Source organism: Salminus brasiliensis, chromosome 2 (assembly GCF_030463535.1).
Source record: "Salminus brasiliensis chromosome 2, fSalBra1.hap2, whole genome shotgun sequence".
Taxonomy (NCBI): Eukaryota; Metazoa; Chordata; class Actinopteri; order Characiformes; family Bryconidae; genus Salminus; species Salminus brasiliensis.
Genome location: NC_132879.1, coordinates 45,908,463 through 45,924,947, shown reverse-complemented (window position 1 = coordinate 45,924,947; position 16,485 = coordinate 45,908,463). Strand labels below are relative to the sequence as shown.

Genomic DNA, 16,485 nt, shown 5'->3' with positions numbered 1-16,485 from the left:
TTGGCTTATAAAGGCAAAAAGGGGTAGAAGCAAGAGTAAGGAGGGAGGGGAAAAGCCACAGTGCTTTCACAGGTTTTTTGTTCTCTGTGGGCACTTTAGTCAGATCAAAGCAAAAGGTCAGGCAACATACCTTTAAATCCTTTAAGGTCCAAACCAAGGTTCATCTTTTTGTTACATTGTATACATCTGGTACAGTCAGTTTTGGCTTTTAACGCTGTCTGATGGGTGACGATAGCCCGCCTCAACTTTCTGTAAATAGTCCGATTGAAAATGTCCAGACCAAACCAGATAGGAGTGAAAACTCATCTAAAATGAACCATGAAACAAAAAAGGGGGGGAAATATTTAGGTAGGTTAATGTTTTGCAGTAAAAGAGCGGGAGCATTAGTCTACCCCTGGAGGAGATTGGGTCACGTTAAATAGTTGTTTCTATCGCTTTAATTGTCCCAGTCTTATCTGAGCACAATTTACCCACATCTCTTAAAACCACCACAGGCCAAAAGTTACACGATGGAAAGCGGACGCCCTACTTTTTCCTTGTGGCTGGGGGTAAAAAACAGAGCGCGGTGTGACGTAACCCTCTCCGACAGGACGGCGATGTTAGAACTCACCTTGCAACAGTTGATGCGCGGTCCAGGCTGGACCTCGGCTGCAGTGTTTATAAAAGTGTGACATTACTAAAATAGACTTGACATTTAGTATAAAAAGGCCTGCTGCAGATCCAATTAGACAAGACACATTCCTTCACACTGAGCGGGTTCCTTTGTGGTGCAGATAGGTGGACGGAGACTAGAATATGAAGAGAGTGAGTAATAAAAAAAAGTAATAAAAGAATCATCATCAAAACGTGCATGTTTCCCGTCAAAATGATCTGATCAAAGCATTGCTGCAGTTACAGGCCTGTGCTCCTGCATATACTGGCTTCCTCCGGCTTCATACACAGTTTTATATGATTTCTCTGTATGTGGAGTCTTACCCTTCATGAAGTTTGAATCTCAATTAGTAAGCGAAGGATACTGAGAGCAAGATCAAGCTTGGAAAAGGGCAGGATTTGAGTGAATGAAGAGTGCCACAGGAGCAAAATGAGCAGTTCAGAGAAATAATGGCAAAGAGAGAAGTGAAACCTCTGATTAAAAGGAAGCAGTGAGCAAAAGTAGGGTCCATGTCAGTAATTCCTGGTAGAACATCTCACTTCAGGGGCTGCAAAACGGATCTGTCTTTCTCATCTCAGCATTGCATGCTGTTCTGTTTAATTCCTAAACTAAACCTCACGCCATCAGCCTTAGCAGAGCACAATTCTACCCCTATTATTCTCTATTGTGACCTAGGAGACAGGCAGAGGAGAGGGTGGTAGCAGCCTATATCATGCATCAAGGGATGTGGGCTAAATCCCCCTGATTGAGCTTTCTGCTTGGTTTGGGTTTGTCTGGGATAGACAAAAGCAAAGAGTTGGAAGGGGAAAAAAGGCTGTCTATGGTGAGAACCCCCCCCCCCCTCCCCGTTCTTTTTGTCTTCCTAGAGAGCAGTGCCACTTACAAATGAGTGACGTCCTGCCACAAGAATCCTGAGAATGCACAAGCAACACAAAAACAGTACCCAAACCCTAGTAGCAGGGGGCCAAACCAGTCTGCCCTATTCAGTGGCACCACTAGTTCAGCCCAGCGTGGCCCATTCACATCTCAAATAGCTTTGGATCGTCCAAATTTAGAACGTCAATGGGTTCTTCTACAAATGACAGAGCTTCTCTGTGCGAATCCCAACCAGACTGAGTAAAACCAGACTGCGGCTCAAACACTGGGAGGTTCAGAAAAAGCCAGAAGCAATCAAGTACTGACAAACACACTGACCCCAAATCCTGCCTTTTCTCAAGTAGGATGAGTCAGGAAGAAAATTGAGTCTATGAGCAGTGGTTTGAAATGATAGTCATTCAAAGGGCATGATGAGAAAAAGGGTTATGTTTAATATCACCTGCAACTGATCCTCAGTTTTTTTTTCTTAAGGCAAGTCAGACACTCCACAGCAGGGCTTGACCGATATGAAAATGTTGTGGGAGATACAGATATAGATTTTGCTGATCTGATCAGATCGGTCATGATCATTTTCCATTTCATCATTAAACAGTGCTTTTTTAGACAGATATTACTGTTAGATCACTACTTCTTAACACTCAAATGTGTGTGATTTTAGCAATGATGGCATTTTGTGTTCCCCAGTTCAGTCTGTATTGCTAACACACAGGCCAACATAGGCTTGTGCCATGTTCCCCAGCAGCACAGCTGTATGAGGTTTTGCCCTATCGTCAGGAAGTTGTGGGTCTGAACCTCAGAGATGCCTTGACCAGAACAGGCGTTACGTATCTGCACATTATGTTTGCAGATACTGATAAAACGTTCAGTCAGCGCTAGATCAGTCATACTTTACTGGTCATCCGAAAAATCTTCAGTCCAGTTAAAAAATCTAGAGTGATCAGCATTACATGATCAGCTAAATGATTAAATGATTAACAGCAAATTAGCAGTTACATGAGCGATCAAGAGTGACAAATGTGCATGTGGGGTTTTAAATAAGTCAGTCGTAATAATAGGGTCAGTTGGGGCAACGGGGGCTCGGATGAGGAGTGATGTGTGAGGAATTTACAACTCTCCCATAATGATCCTTAACACGCTTAATCTACCTGTGCAGGGAGCATAAGGGAAAAAACCAAAGATCAGAGCTTTTCCTTATAGGCTGACCCAGAGGAAACCTGCCGAATAACAGAGCGCTTCATCATCACATGCTATAGGCTAGATCAGTGGGAGGAGAGGAGTTGCACGCAAGAGGAGGGAGCAAGTCTTGGCAAGCCAGCACACTCGGTGTTTCATAGACAGACACGGAAAGCTACTAAAGATTACGCATTCTTTCTGAGGGAGTAGGACCTGCTTTACGTTAGCTGAGAAGTATTTAGACTAGCGCTGGGTTTTAAAGGGGCCTTTCCCAACGGACACAGAAGACCAACCCTTTGGTCACATGCTCAACTAGTCACTTCATCAGAGGTGAGCTTCAAAGAAAGCTGTGGGTTCCCATCACAGCAATTACAGCATGCCACACTACTGATCCCTATGCTACTCTTAGATAAGGCGAGCAGTACTCTGCTCAAAAGGGGCCAAAATAGAAACTTTCCTTTTAGTATAGACTTCAGAGATGAAGTACATTCATCTGAACTGCATGTGCATTTTATGGCATGCCTGGGAAAGACATAAGGATGAGGCATGTACATCTTCCGAATTCAAGTCTAAAATGGGCTTAGAAGCACGTTTTGGCAACGCTGATTTACGATCACTCTTCAACCCAGTTGACATCTGTTGAAGCCCCCATGGCAGCTCAGAGATAAAGAATTTAGTTTTAGCCTGTTATTTTTACTTACTTGTTCAACTGATAATAAAGAAGAAATGCAGGTCATGGTTTTGATATTATTAGCACACCATTAAACACTGGGTATTTCTAACATAGCATAATTTCCCAGCATATCACCCAAACCATCTACAATATTCTTTACAGCTTAAACGTGACAACCAGCTGCTAGTACTTATATCAATCATTACCTGAATAAAATTCCACTGACAAGCAACCAAGCCACCATGTGTACCGTCACTACAGAGCATTGTTGTATGACTAAAAGGTTTACACCCCTGAAGACAAGGTTCTTTATGGTCATTACACAAAGCATCACACATCTGTCCTCTGCACATGCCTGTCCTCAGATCACCCGGAGCAGTTTCGCAGACTGCTGCCTCACCGCTTCTGACCCACTGATGTCACTCCAAACACTGATAAACAAAATCCCCAAAACCCAATATTTTAAGAGATTACTGTGATATATTAGGTTCACTGAAAGAGGTGACGAAACACAGAGTAAGCTGCCAGCTTGGCTTAGTAGACTTCCAATCCGGATGGTGACTTTTCCATCCAACCTTGCTTGAGCTTTCACACACACACACACACACACACACACACACATACGCACACAGTAAAAAGGAAGGACAACACAGTTTGCAAATGAAGGAAGTGCTGCCCCCTTTCTTTTGTCTTCCTCCCTCTTGAAAAAAAATGGATTTCAACAATCAAAAGGGAAATGGCCATGGCCGGGATCCACGGGATCGAGTTTCTTCCTCACCCTTTTGGGTCACATCCTCTACATTATTCACAGATGACGACACCCTCCACCACAGTCCCTGAGAGTGCCCAGAAGCTACAGCGACCGCCTCACAAATTCCTGCTAGCTGATATCGCACATCTAAGCACCTCGGTCAGACTTTACGGCAGAGCGATGAGAGGGTTTACTTCGTTCAGCTGCGCAAAACTCGGGCAAAGAAACAAAAAACAGGAGTCACTAATGCCTTCATTCATAAGGCTGGTATGTGTGTGTATTTGGTTGAAATTGAGAGAATAAGACAGGGAGAGAGAGAGAGAGTGAGCAAAATCGAGAGAGCAAGAGAAGAGTATTGAGAAGAGAGCCAAAGAAAGATTTCCACTCCCCACAGTTGTACAGCTATTTGCCGGCAGGGCTCCAGAGGAAAAATGGAAGTTGGGGGGGATGAGCCAAGTATGAGTGAAGAGCCAGCATGATAACTAACTCATGCACCATTAGAGCCCACTTTACAGCCCACAAGGTCAAAAAGCCCCAGCAGCCAGCAACAGCACTCAAACTGCAAAAAGACAGACAGGGAAAAATAAAAAGGAATATATATGAGTGTGTGTGTGTGTGTGTGTGTGTTTGAGAGAGAGAGAGCTGGAAAAAGGAAAGCTGCGGTCTGCTTTAGGTTGTCAGGTCCCTTCTGGAATATGATCACAATACCCCACTTTGTTTTTGCCATCAAGATGAAGAGTCTGGAGGAAACTGGATTATTTGCAGCACATATGCTATTGCTCATTTTCCGCTGCTTCCTCTTTACTATTGCTGGAAAACCAAAAATAAAAAATAAAAAACACACCACAAAGAAGTCAGGGATGTTTTTTGGTCTCTTGGAGAGGGCCTAAAGTCATGGGTAGTAGACGTGGGGGTTTGGGCCATCATTGTGTTTCTACACAACCATTATTCTCCTTTGTGATTAGAAAAGAGAGCCTCCAGAGAGCTACTTTTAGTAATAGACACTCAAGATTTACAGTCTTACAGGGGTTAATCTACCGCTTTGCGCAGTCTGAATGTACCCTGCATTTTGGATTTCCAAATATCTTAAATCGGACTGTGTCAATATCTCAATCCCAACACCAGCTCCTGGGGTAACCCAGCCAAAAATACCTTTAGAGAAGAAGCTGGAAACGAACAATGTGGATCAATATAGGGGGACTCCAGACTCATTCAACGGAAAGACACAAAAAATCCTAAGCCTAATGACAGCTGACAATAGACCAGCATGGAAACTACCTCACCTACCAAAAAAGGGAGTGGAGAAAAAAAAAAAAAAAAAAAAGGTTTCCTACGAACAATGCTGACCAGACAATCTCCTCTGCCTTCCTAAAAGAAAAAAAAACTGACCAATTAAGATGAGGTAAACTCTAGGGCTTTCTTCCAGCCAACATTAAACAAAGCAGCTCAAGGATAGAGTGGAGGGTGCGTGTAAGGGGTGGGGGCTGGGGGGGCAGTAGGACACAAGCCAGGCCTCCCTGCACTCCTCCAGCTCTGCCTCCATTCCTCCCTCACTGGCTCGCTCCTCCTCCTTCACTTCTCTCTCCTTCTACGTGTGTGCTCTTTGTCGGAGTGGCCTGTGGCTTACCGGGGCCAGGCCCCTTGCTGCGCCCCGCCTGCCCTTTGACCCTGCATCACTTAGGGCCTCCTCTGCAAACAGGACCGATGCATTTAAAAACGCACCCCCACCAACCACCCCCAAATAGACCGAGCGTGCCCCCTCACACGTACACATGCAGACTCCAGATACCCCTGCCCCCTAGCCACCACGCCCACTCGCACACTGCAGGGTCAAACGCAGTGACGTCAGCCTCTTCATGCCAGCCGCCACTGTAGGATTACAACCAGGCCTCAGGGAGGGCCACCTTAAAAGCTCTCAACTGCGTATTAGACAAGTTTACATAACCTTTGAAATGCTTTAGGGGTATTATTAATGCTAACTGTTAGTGCTGCTGTCTTCTCAGGGCTTCCCCTCCCTCGCTGTATTTTAAGCAAACATAATTTAGCGTACTGCGAACTCGACTTCAGGTTTTTTCTTTTTCTTCCACATTCTAAAAACATGCCCATCAATATGCCTCTTGAGCTCATGTATGCAAGCTGTGTGCAAACACAAACATGTGAACACAAGGCATATATTCAGGCATTGTTTATTTCTGCTGTATAGAAAACATGAAAAAACCCAAATGTCCAGCAAACCTAATGACATTAGTACAGCTTGCTAAGAGACAGGGTGCTCACAAACACCCTTTCCACGAAATAAGGATAAAAAGAGCTAGGTTATATTAAGTTAAACCCCAACTGAGAGATTCAGAAAAGCACGCTTTGTGATGCATGGGGCAAACACTCGTCCGTTGGACCACTGTGTAATGAGATCCTACTGAGTATCATTTGCTCCAACTCCCAGAGTCAGATCTGCATTATTTGCTCAAGGTGTTATTTATAAGCTTGCTTTGGCCTGATGCAACCCAAGCACCAAAAAGAAACCAAGAATGGCTTGTGGTCGGAATAATTTGGTACCACTGCCTTTAGTGCCAAGGGTGATGCTTTTTTTTCTTCTTCTTTCAGAGCGTGGTTTCCAAGCTCTGAAGCCTTCTTTAAGCAGTTGGTCATATGACCAGAAAACTTGCGACTGAACTTCTCTCCTCCCCTCTGCTCCTTTTCAATGACCTACATATGGCACTGTGAGAAACGTAACCACAAAGTGGCAAAAACAAGACGTGTGATCAGACTTCCTGCTGTAACCTTGGTACCCACTTCTGTACTACTGTTCTGACGCTGCCAATCTAGCTTATCTTAATCAGCAGTTTTAAACACTGCACACCTATTGTAAATGCCGGTGGCATCTGCATCACAGGACGCTGCGGGGAGGTCATATCACTTAGGCCTAATGTTCAATTAGATTACCTTTACTGTAACTACAAAAGATAAAGTCAGAGTAAGACTTTGAAGAGTTTAAAGTAGGGATGAGTGGATTGCCTCCTCCTTACCTGGAGTTCACACCATGCTACTTCCACAGTTGTCTCAGTGTCCAAGCCCTTGTAGACGGTTTTAAAAGAGCCACGTCCAATCTCGATGTCAAACTTGAGGAAGCGGCCATCTGGTGAAGTGCCTACGGCTTTGGTCTCCACTTCCTCGTCCTCCTGCACCTTCTTCTCGGCTTCCCTCTGTTCTGCTTCAGCTCGGGCCTTTGCCGCCCCCCTCTCCTCCTCCTCCTCACGTTTCTCAGCCGCTCCAACCTCTTGCTCCTGGTCATCCACCGCGCTGGCTGCCACCACAGAGGCCCCTGGAGGCTCGATGTTCCCAATGCTCGTAGCCTGGCTTTGCTTCTGGGCGCTGTCGAGCCCAGCAAGGCATCCTCCTTCACCAGCATCTTCTGCCTGCTCTTCCACAACAACCTCCGCCACAACCAAGCAGGCCTCAGCAGCTACGCCAGGAGCAGCCCCCGGGCACAAGGGCGCCCCGGATGACTCGCGATCTGGAGGGGACGTGGGGATGCAAGCTTTGCTAGGAAGGTCTAGAGCAGTAGCGTTGGAATCGCAGATGACACTGCGCCTAAAGAACCGGTGCTCAGCGGTCTTCAGGTCTTTGTCCATGGTGTGGCGCCGCTGCCGGACCTCCACACCTAGCTTTTCGCCCAGCATCGAGTCTGAGCCCGAGCCATTCACATTCTTCGGTGGCGGAGGGGCCAGGAACTCCATGCCATTGTTCTTGGACATCTTCACGCCAGGCAAAAAAAAAAAAAAAGAAGAAAAAAGAAAACTAACAAAAAGAATAAATAAATTACTGTGGATAAATCCAAATGTAAACGTTCAATTTAGCTGTGAAGAATTCTTCTTCACAAACAGAGCGAAAGGGGGAAAAAAAAATCTCACAAATTAAAAGCCCCAGAGAGCCTCAGAGTCTGTGGGGGAGCCCCCTCCTTGGGTGTTCTTTATAAACAGTTACTGTTACAGTATTTATGGTACGAGTCCAGGAGAGGTGGTGTTCTTTTATAAATGTAAAAGAACAAGACGCAGTCACAGAGAAGCAAGCGCTGATGGTGACAGACAAGAACCGTCAAATCCACACCATCCATCCTGCAGTAACCCGGGAAGAGTCTTCATTGAGCATAAGGAACCACGAGGCAGATGGGGCTAAAGCCTGTTTGCGCTTTCGATCGGCCCAAGGGACGGCCAATCTGGCTGCGAAACCCAAACCCAGGTCCAGGTCCAGACTCACTGCAAGAGAACACAAGCAGAAAACTGGTTTAACTGCAGGCCCAAATTCAGACCGTCTTTGTCAGCTTTGACCTTAGAGCTATAACCACCTACAGGTCAGTGGTTTGGCATACCGCTGCACAAAGGGAAGAGGAAAAGGGGAAATCAGTGTCAATGCCTTGGGTTTGTTTGCCAGTTACATGCAAGTTCATCAAAGTTTCATACACTTTACACTGCGAACCCAAACACAGATGGTTCACTCATGACCCTTGCTGCTCACGGCCTAAACAACCCCAAATATCATCTGCCAGCTGAATGAGTTGTGAGGGCTTTTAATGGAGCGGATACCAAATAAGGCAGAAATGCCAGACATATGCTTCCTCATATCATTCTTCTTTAAATCAACATTAAGAAGAATCCCCTAAAGAGGCCTATCCTTAATCACAGCAGTCGAAGGGACTGATGGAGCAATCTTAGTAAGTTTAACAAGCCAATTCAAACAGCTTTAATAAGACTGGCCACATGAGGTTAACTTACTGGTAAAACAAGCACCATCAACCGCTTAGTGTGTGATAAATGTAAATACTGAATGTCACTAGCCAACTTGGCTGCTATTCAGGCTGGGTAGTGCTGGGTTCACATGCAGGCATGTAGGTCCTCTTGTCCTCCTAGCCAGAGTTACTGAAGCAAGCTTAGTTTTTCGTCTTTACAGTTGCTGACTGGTTTCGAACAGTGTTTCCAGTCTAAAAATACACCAAATTCACACCATGTCTGCAGGCTTCCAGTTAAACCGTCTGGTGGTAACCAACCTACCTAGATAGCTAGCAGCTGGACTGGACGGTGCCCTTGCCCTGGACCACTGAAACAGCTAGCATAGCAACCAAATGAATAGCCTAGATAAGCAACTTCTGTAAAGTTACCTTAGTTGGGCCGTGTCAGAACAGACAGTTTTTAATACTTGTTAAAAGACTTGGAAACGATACCCGGCCGCTTCAGAGACCAACATTAGCTGGGCAGTTAGCTAGCTAGCTAGCTTGTGTGCTCACTGCTGGATGGGGTGCCTCGGAGCACCGGCCTGATCTGCGCCGTGTCGGCTAGCGGGTTAGCCATTCGTCCGCGGTTCTTAGCCACTCTGATATTAGCAGTCACTTTAAATCTATGGCCACGAATGACAAAGTGGCCACCTCGGTGGGAGACCTTTTCAAAAGCGGTTAGCTAGCATGCAAACGTGAAGAGCAGAAGAAGAAGAAGAGGTGGTGCGCCGAGGGGGGTGGGTGCTTAGCTAGCACCATAGAAGTTAGCCCGGGTTAAGACGTGTTCAGGCTAGCTTACCATGATCGAAACCATCATAACGGATTGTAGCCAGCTTAAAACAACACCACCCGCATCCAGATTTGATTTGGTCAATTCATATTATTGGCTAGTGTATTAATAAACAGATTTCGTAGCGAGCTGGATTTGCTGCGCAAGTGTGGCGACAGAAGGGCTGTGAATGGAAACACTGGAAGAGCCAAACTTCCGCGCTAACTGGAAGCTAAAGTGGGTACATTTGATTTTGAAGTTAAAGCAGGACAGAAAGCAACGTCCCCACCAAACCAAACCAAACCAAAACCCAGCACAGCAGCAGCTCCATCAGTGTGCCGCCACCACCAGCTGCTCCCTCTCTGACTGAACTCCAGCAGCTACCCACACGCGCCAACTCACCCCGCTTGCTGAATCACAACACAGCCAGCAGGTAGCCAGACCCAGTGATCGAGAGAGATAGAGAGAGATAGAGAGAGAGAGAGACCCACCTCAGCAAGCCTGCAAGTTTACCTACCTTTCCTATCGTCATATCCATTCTTGTCCTCCTCCGATGAAGCAGACAAAGCGACAGCAGCTGCAGACAGTCTGTGGTGTGAGGAAGAAGAAGCCTAAAGGCTGCGGTGCCTAGCTATCACAGTACCAACAGGTCATAAATAACCAAATACATATTATTATTATTATTATTATTATTATTAATATTAGTTTATTATTATTATTATTATTACTACCACCACTACCGCTTGGCACTAACTTAGGACAATTCCTTCATGCAGAAGAGGCATTTGCGAGTTAGCATTAGATGTGTGGTCGATTCCCCGGGCAGTGCAGCGACAGCAGCCACAGCAGCTCTGCAAACAGATACGTACAGACGGTCTCCAGCGCATATGTTGCTTCTCACAGGCCGATTCACTGAGGCCAGTCTGCTGATTTTCAGCTCTCTCTTAAGTTCGCGTTCGCAGTCGGTCGCTATCGCCTTTTTCCCGTGAACAATGCAGCGAAAAAACCACCAAACATCCACTGCAGCTCGTCTCCGTTCAGTCGGGCCGGTGCAGCTGTAATTCCTGAACGGCTGAGGACAAGAGGACTCTACCGCGGACCAGCGAGCGATGGATCCAATCTCAGCATTTCCATGCACACTACCGTGCCAAGATGTACGCTTTGTGTTGAGCAGCTGGTGCTGGTCTCTCTCTCTCTGCTTCTCTCTCTCTCGCTTCTGATGCTTATTCCAGTGTGTCACGTTGGAGGCTGCGCCGACACGAGCTGTTTCAGCTCCCCGCCCACCAGAGCCTCAGCCGGGCTTTTATCAAACACACCTAGGGGGGTCGCCTTTCCCTCACAGCACAGCAGCGGGGACTTTTAGCACTGCAACCACAGAGTAAGTTAGAAGGTAAAGTACTGCTGGAAAAGAAGAAGCAGTTCTATAATTGTTAAGAATGAAAACTGGGTGGTTTTGGTTGAATGGTTACTGTCAGAGACCTCTGATGGACACCACAAGTGGCCTGTTGAACCATAGGGGTACAGACCATCACCACAGAGTGGACTTAAACACAAGGAATGAATGAATAACTAAATGTTAATCACTAAAAAAAAAAATTAATAAATTCCTTATATATAGCCATACATATAGTAGTTAGCTACTACCCACCTCCGGTAAAGTGGACCCCTATTCAGAGTTTCTCAATAGTAGAGGGGGTAGAGTAGCCTAAGCCCATTCTCAAATACAACTGAGGCCATACAAACTATTAGGATTAAACTGCATGTTTTAAAATACCAATATAGTCATTGGACAGCATTAAAAAACCTCCAAAACATTGAGAATAAAACAAAAATTGAAAAAAAATTGAAGGGGCCTTTAATCAGGGTTTCTCAATAGCAGAGGTGGGAGAGCAGAGTAGCCTAAGCCCATTCTCAAGCAACAGCTCTGCAAAAAATAGATCAAGTTAAAGCTATTAGGTTTAAAACTGGGTGGTTTTGGTTGAATGGTTACTGTCAGAGACCTCTGATAGACACCACAAGTGGCCTGTTGAACCATAGGGGTACAGACCATCACCACAGAGTGGACTTAAACACAAGGAATGAATGAATAACTAAATGTTAATCACTAAAAAAAAAAAAAAAAAATTCCTTAATGGATATGTAGCCATACATATAGTAGTTAGCTACTACCCACCTCCGGTAAAGTGGACCCCTATTCAGAGTTTCTCAATAGTAGAGGGGGTAGAGTAGCCTAAGCCCATTCTCAAATACAACTGAGGCCATACAAACTATTAGGATTAAACTGCATGTTTTAAAATACCAATATAGTCATTGGATAGCATTACAAAACCTCCAAACATTGAGAATTAAAAAGAAATCCATAACCATAAGAATATTAGCCCATAAGGAAAACACAAAATACCATTACTGTCTATTCAGCAGTACCACAAAACCTCCAGAAACCAAGAGAAATGTTTAGTCTGCTGGAAAAAAACTTTTGCCTTGAAAAATAGGCTTGACCCACATTCCCACATCTGTCACCATGAGGGAACTGATGTCTATGCCCTACTCTTCTCATTTGTCTGTCTTTCTTAACAGACAACTCTCAAAAGTGAGGTGTGTGATTCGTCCGGTCTGGCCTGTCTTTTCATCAAGTATTTTAGAGGCCGACACTGGGATTCAAGTGTTATACGGATAAAACCAGATAAAACAAGAGTTCAGTGGTTTAAAAAGAACTTCTTAGAGAAAATAAATTCTAATACCTTCTTAACACAGGCATTACTGGGATGCAATGTGGAACTGGAATGTAGGGTCCAGCTTTATGAAACCAGTACCCAGTGTCTTATGAACAGTGCATGCAAATGTCATGAAAGGTCAGGTCATGGCACAGAGCAGGAAGCAACAAGTCAGAATGTAAAAGCCCAGTTATCAAGGAGTAATACAGAGTTTGCAAATGACCCACTTCCAGTGCATATCTTCTCCCCCTGTAATCCTCTTTACACCATCAACGGTCATATAAATATATACACACAGCTTACACAAATGGCAGAAGCCGGAAATCACACTGTGTGATCTTTGTCATGTGCTAATATGTGATTCACTGTTTGATGACTTTACTGTATGCTTCCAGATAATGCACGATTATGTGTATATGTATTTGGACAGCGACGCAATCTTTGTCATTTTGCTTCTGTTCACTACTTCACTGGACTCAATATAAGTAGTAAACAAGATGTGAGCGTAGACTTTCAGCTTTCATTCAAGCAGTTTAACAAAAATGCATTAGCCATTTTACAGAATTAGTATTACAGCCATTTTTATACATAGTCTGTCCATTTTACAGGCTTAAAACGTAATTGGATAAACTAACATTTTTACTTTACATGTAATACATGCAGTCAGTTACTGCTTATAATTTAAACCCATGGACATCAACCAAAGATTTTGACTGTTTTTGAGTGTTATCAGTGTTTTGTATCTTAAGGAAAACCATCTGTATTTACATTCATGAAGGCATCTCTGGAGACATGTAGACTTGTAGACTTGTAGACAGTGACACGCCTACCTCCTCAAGAGTGTTCTTGACTTGACCAGCTGCTGAGAAAAGTTTTTTCTTCCACCAGTGAAAGAGTTTTTGTGTAATAATGGCCTCCTTCCTACTTATATGTATATGTATATGAAGTTCTGACGAGCTCGCTAAATTTCAGCGTGGTACTGTAATAAGATGCCACTGTAGCATCAAGTCAGTTGGTGAAATTTCTTTCCTCCTAGATATCCCACCATCAGCTGTGAGCTGTATTATTGAAATGGCAGACCACACAAAGTTACTGTTAAGCCACATATACAGTCAAGCTGACATGCACTGTCAAACGTGGGACCCTATAAAGGCAGGTGTTGGCAATCCCCAATTATGTCCAATCAACTTTGGTTCTGTCACTATGGGCTATTATGTGTAGACTTTTGTGACAAAAAATGAACCGTATTATAATAAAACACGGAGAAGGTGAAAGGGGTGTGAAAGAGAGATTTTATGATTTATTATTTAATTCTTTCCTGTATTCAGCTGTAGTCCAGTTTTACATGCTATGGGTCTTTACTATTGGCCATTCCCTTTTCCTCATACATCAGCTTTGGTCCCTCATATTGCACACGTGAAGGATCTTACTACATTTTATATTAGCCCTCTGGCTTTCAAAGAGGCCCCACAGCTACTACGCAGCAGGCCTGGGGTCTGACGCAGGTAGTGCAGGGACAGAGGGTAATTATGTAAGACCGCAAAGGACTGGGTCACTTGCCTTGCTCTTCAACAGAGATTTACATCTCGGAATGTGTATGTGTTTGAGATGTATATGCCCATGGTATGGGTACACTTTGTTCTCCGCCCGGACGAAGGAAGGCAGTAATTGGCCTTCCTGCTTGTAGCACACACGTCAACAAAGAGAACATAAAGTGTGGACTATGTTTTGCTGTGACTGCCATGCTGGCATTCATTGTAAAGCACTCATGCAAAGTGATTGTTAATAGAAATCGTACACATCTTTCTTCTGTACTCCCACGTGAAACACCCAAGTGTATCAGGGAGCGTCTCTGAGCTAGCTCAGGGTTTTGATGGATGATTGTTGGGAGTGGTGGGAGTAGGAGGCCACACATGATACAGTATTATTGCTCAATATTATTTACCCAGCAGGCTGGTGCATGCAGACATACTTGGACAATTTAGAGGAGGTCCAGTGTCATTACATTTTGATTGGAAGATTATGGACAAATAATGTAGAAAAGCATGAAAAACAGAATCCAGCAGTATTAAACTGTGTGGTTGGTGTAGTGTAATGGGTAACAGCACTGCTACTCCTGCAGCAAACTAGGGTCCTTGAGCAAGACTCCTACCTGTGTAATGTGATTTAAATGTAAATCACTCTTGATAAGAGCATCAGCCAAATGCCTGTAAAGGGGAATTCCATCAATGTATGTGATTTCATTGGTGATTGTTAGTTGAGCGCATTCTAAGAATTAAGGGTAATTTGACTCATAGCTCTTGTAGCACAATTTTAAAAGGGTTTTTAATAGAGCCATTCAATTTTATTGTATGAAAGAACAATTTAACATACAAATGGGTCTTTGAGGTCATAATCCTATGTATTCAATGTAGATTTGAGTGTTTACTAAAGAAACCCCCTTTTTAAGGCTGCATAAGGTTCATAATATAGAACAATAACATATTTGGGGAGCTATTTTTCCTTAAATTTCATGATATTTAAAAACAAATGTGACTAAAACTTTCCCAAAACTAACATACAGCAAAGTTTTAGGCAGAGTGTCTGTTATATTTAGAGTAATAGCTTCTCATAATGACACATTTAACAGCATTAAACTCCTCAGACATCTGGTTTCTTTGAACAACACTGTGAAAAAAATCTGTTGGTTTCTCCTGAACTAGGCATTTCACACCAATCCACTCTGAAAGACTTTGTGCAGAAATTTGAATTGCACAGAATTGTGAATTTAAAGGAATTTCCCCTTTTTTAATAACTTTAGGCCACATTGAGGTAATATCTAAACATATTGGTTACTTAGATTGTGAATGTTAAATGGTTCCCTGTCTCTATTTGTAGTATTAAAAGGATATATTGCCTTATAAAAGGGCCAAGGGCAGCTGGCACTTTTGAGAGGTTTTAGCATTAGAAAAGGGTTAAGGTATGACTTTAATGGTATGCATATCAGCTATACCACCACAAGGCTGAGGGAAACAGGCCTGGAGAAAATGCCTGTCCTTTTAGCCCTACCCCCTCTCCCTTAAATATTGCCCGAATTCATGCGGCTGTAGCTTACTAGAACCACTGGAGGGAGTTTAGAGTAGGTATGCTGAGAGGCAGCTTTTAAGGATCCTGAAGAAACAGGACTCCAAACCAGAAGTGTGTTTCCCTTTGATGAACGTTGTCCCGAAGTGGCTTGACAGGAACCCAAACTCTTGATGAGCAAGCCAAAGGTCAGGCTGAAAAATGTTATGCCTCTGCATATCAAAAGGCACCTACACATTCAAGAAATGCAGAGGATGAGTCGTTACACAAACTGCAGAGACAGGGAGGAGGGGGACTCATCTAAATGAGTTTTTGGTGTTATCTGCAGGTCAGCTATCTCCACCCTGAGCATGCAAAGTGCAACACATGCCACAGGCTACATGCATATACACAGAAAAGTAGCCTGCATAAGCAGAACCAAAAAAAACAGTTTCTGTTTCTGCGAGACTTTAGAAAATAAGTCAGATCACACTTTGTAAGTGGACTAACTCACAATATGTTGTTTGTTTCAGGATCATGATTGCAGTATGGGCATCACAAAAGTCACAGCACAGGACAAGCAAAGTCATGTAAGGCACATTAAATTAAATGTTACTTGTTTGTTGATTGATGCAAAAGAAAAATTTGCACTGTCCTCTTTTTTCAGGACGTATCTACCAGAGGCAGCTTATGTCTGCCCAATACCATTCCCTTTACTTCAATCTTGGATACACATTCTGGCGAATTCTGGTGAATTTTATATATATATATATATATATATATATATATATATATATATATATATATAATAAAATATATATATAATAAATTCAAAATAAATAAAACTATGGCAGTGTCGGTTTTTTTTTCCAACATCGTGCAGCCCTAATCCCCCTTATGAAAACTTTTGAGAATTTCAGGGAGGTAGTACCCCACACCGACCTGTCGTGAAACATAAAGCTACAGGACAGTATAAACTGAATGAACTGAACTGATGGACACACAAAGAGAGAGTCGACTGTAAATCCTGCCCACAGAGAAGACTGCTTGGTTCTATTTAGCCCAAA

At 43.7% G+C, this 16,485-nt stretch overlaps 1 protein-coding gene across 12 annotated transcripts in view; it reads right to left on the bottom strand.

Annotated features, from left to right (window-relative positions):
* The window catches only part of wnk1b (WNK lysine deficient protein kinase 1b), an 87,796-nt gene extending 76,915 nt beyond the window's left edge, over positions 1–10,881 (bottom strand). For 11 of the 12 annotated variants that reach the window (XM_072672921.1, XM_072672926.1, XM_072672928.1 and 8 more), the window contains exons 1-2: positions 10,180–10,881; positions 7,152–8,381 (exon numbers count right to left, since the gene is read on the bottom strand). In XM_072672921.1, the coding sequence (XP_072529022.1) occupies positions 7,152–7,880 (729 nt within the window). In that variant the 5' untranslated portion in view covers positions 7,881–8,381; positions 10,180–10,881. Of the gene's footprint in view, positions 1–7,151; positions 8,382–9,173; positions 9,192–10,179 lie in introns of those variants that run through there. The other variant, XM_072672922.1, reaches the window with a different exon arrangement.
* Positions 10,882–16,485: the final 5,604 nt, after the last annotated feature.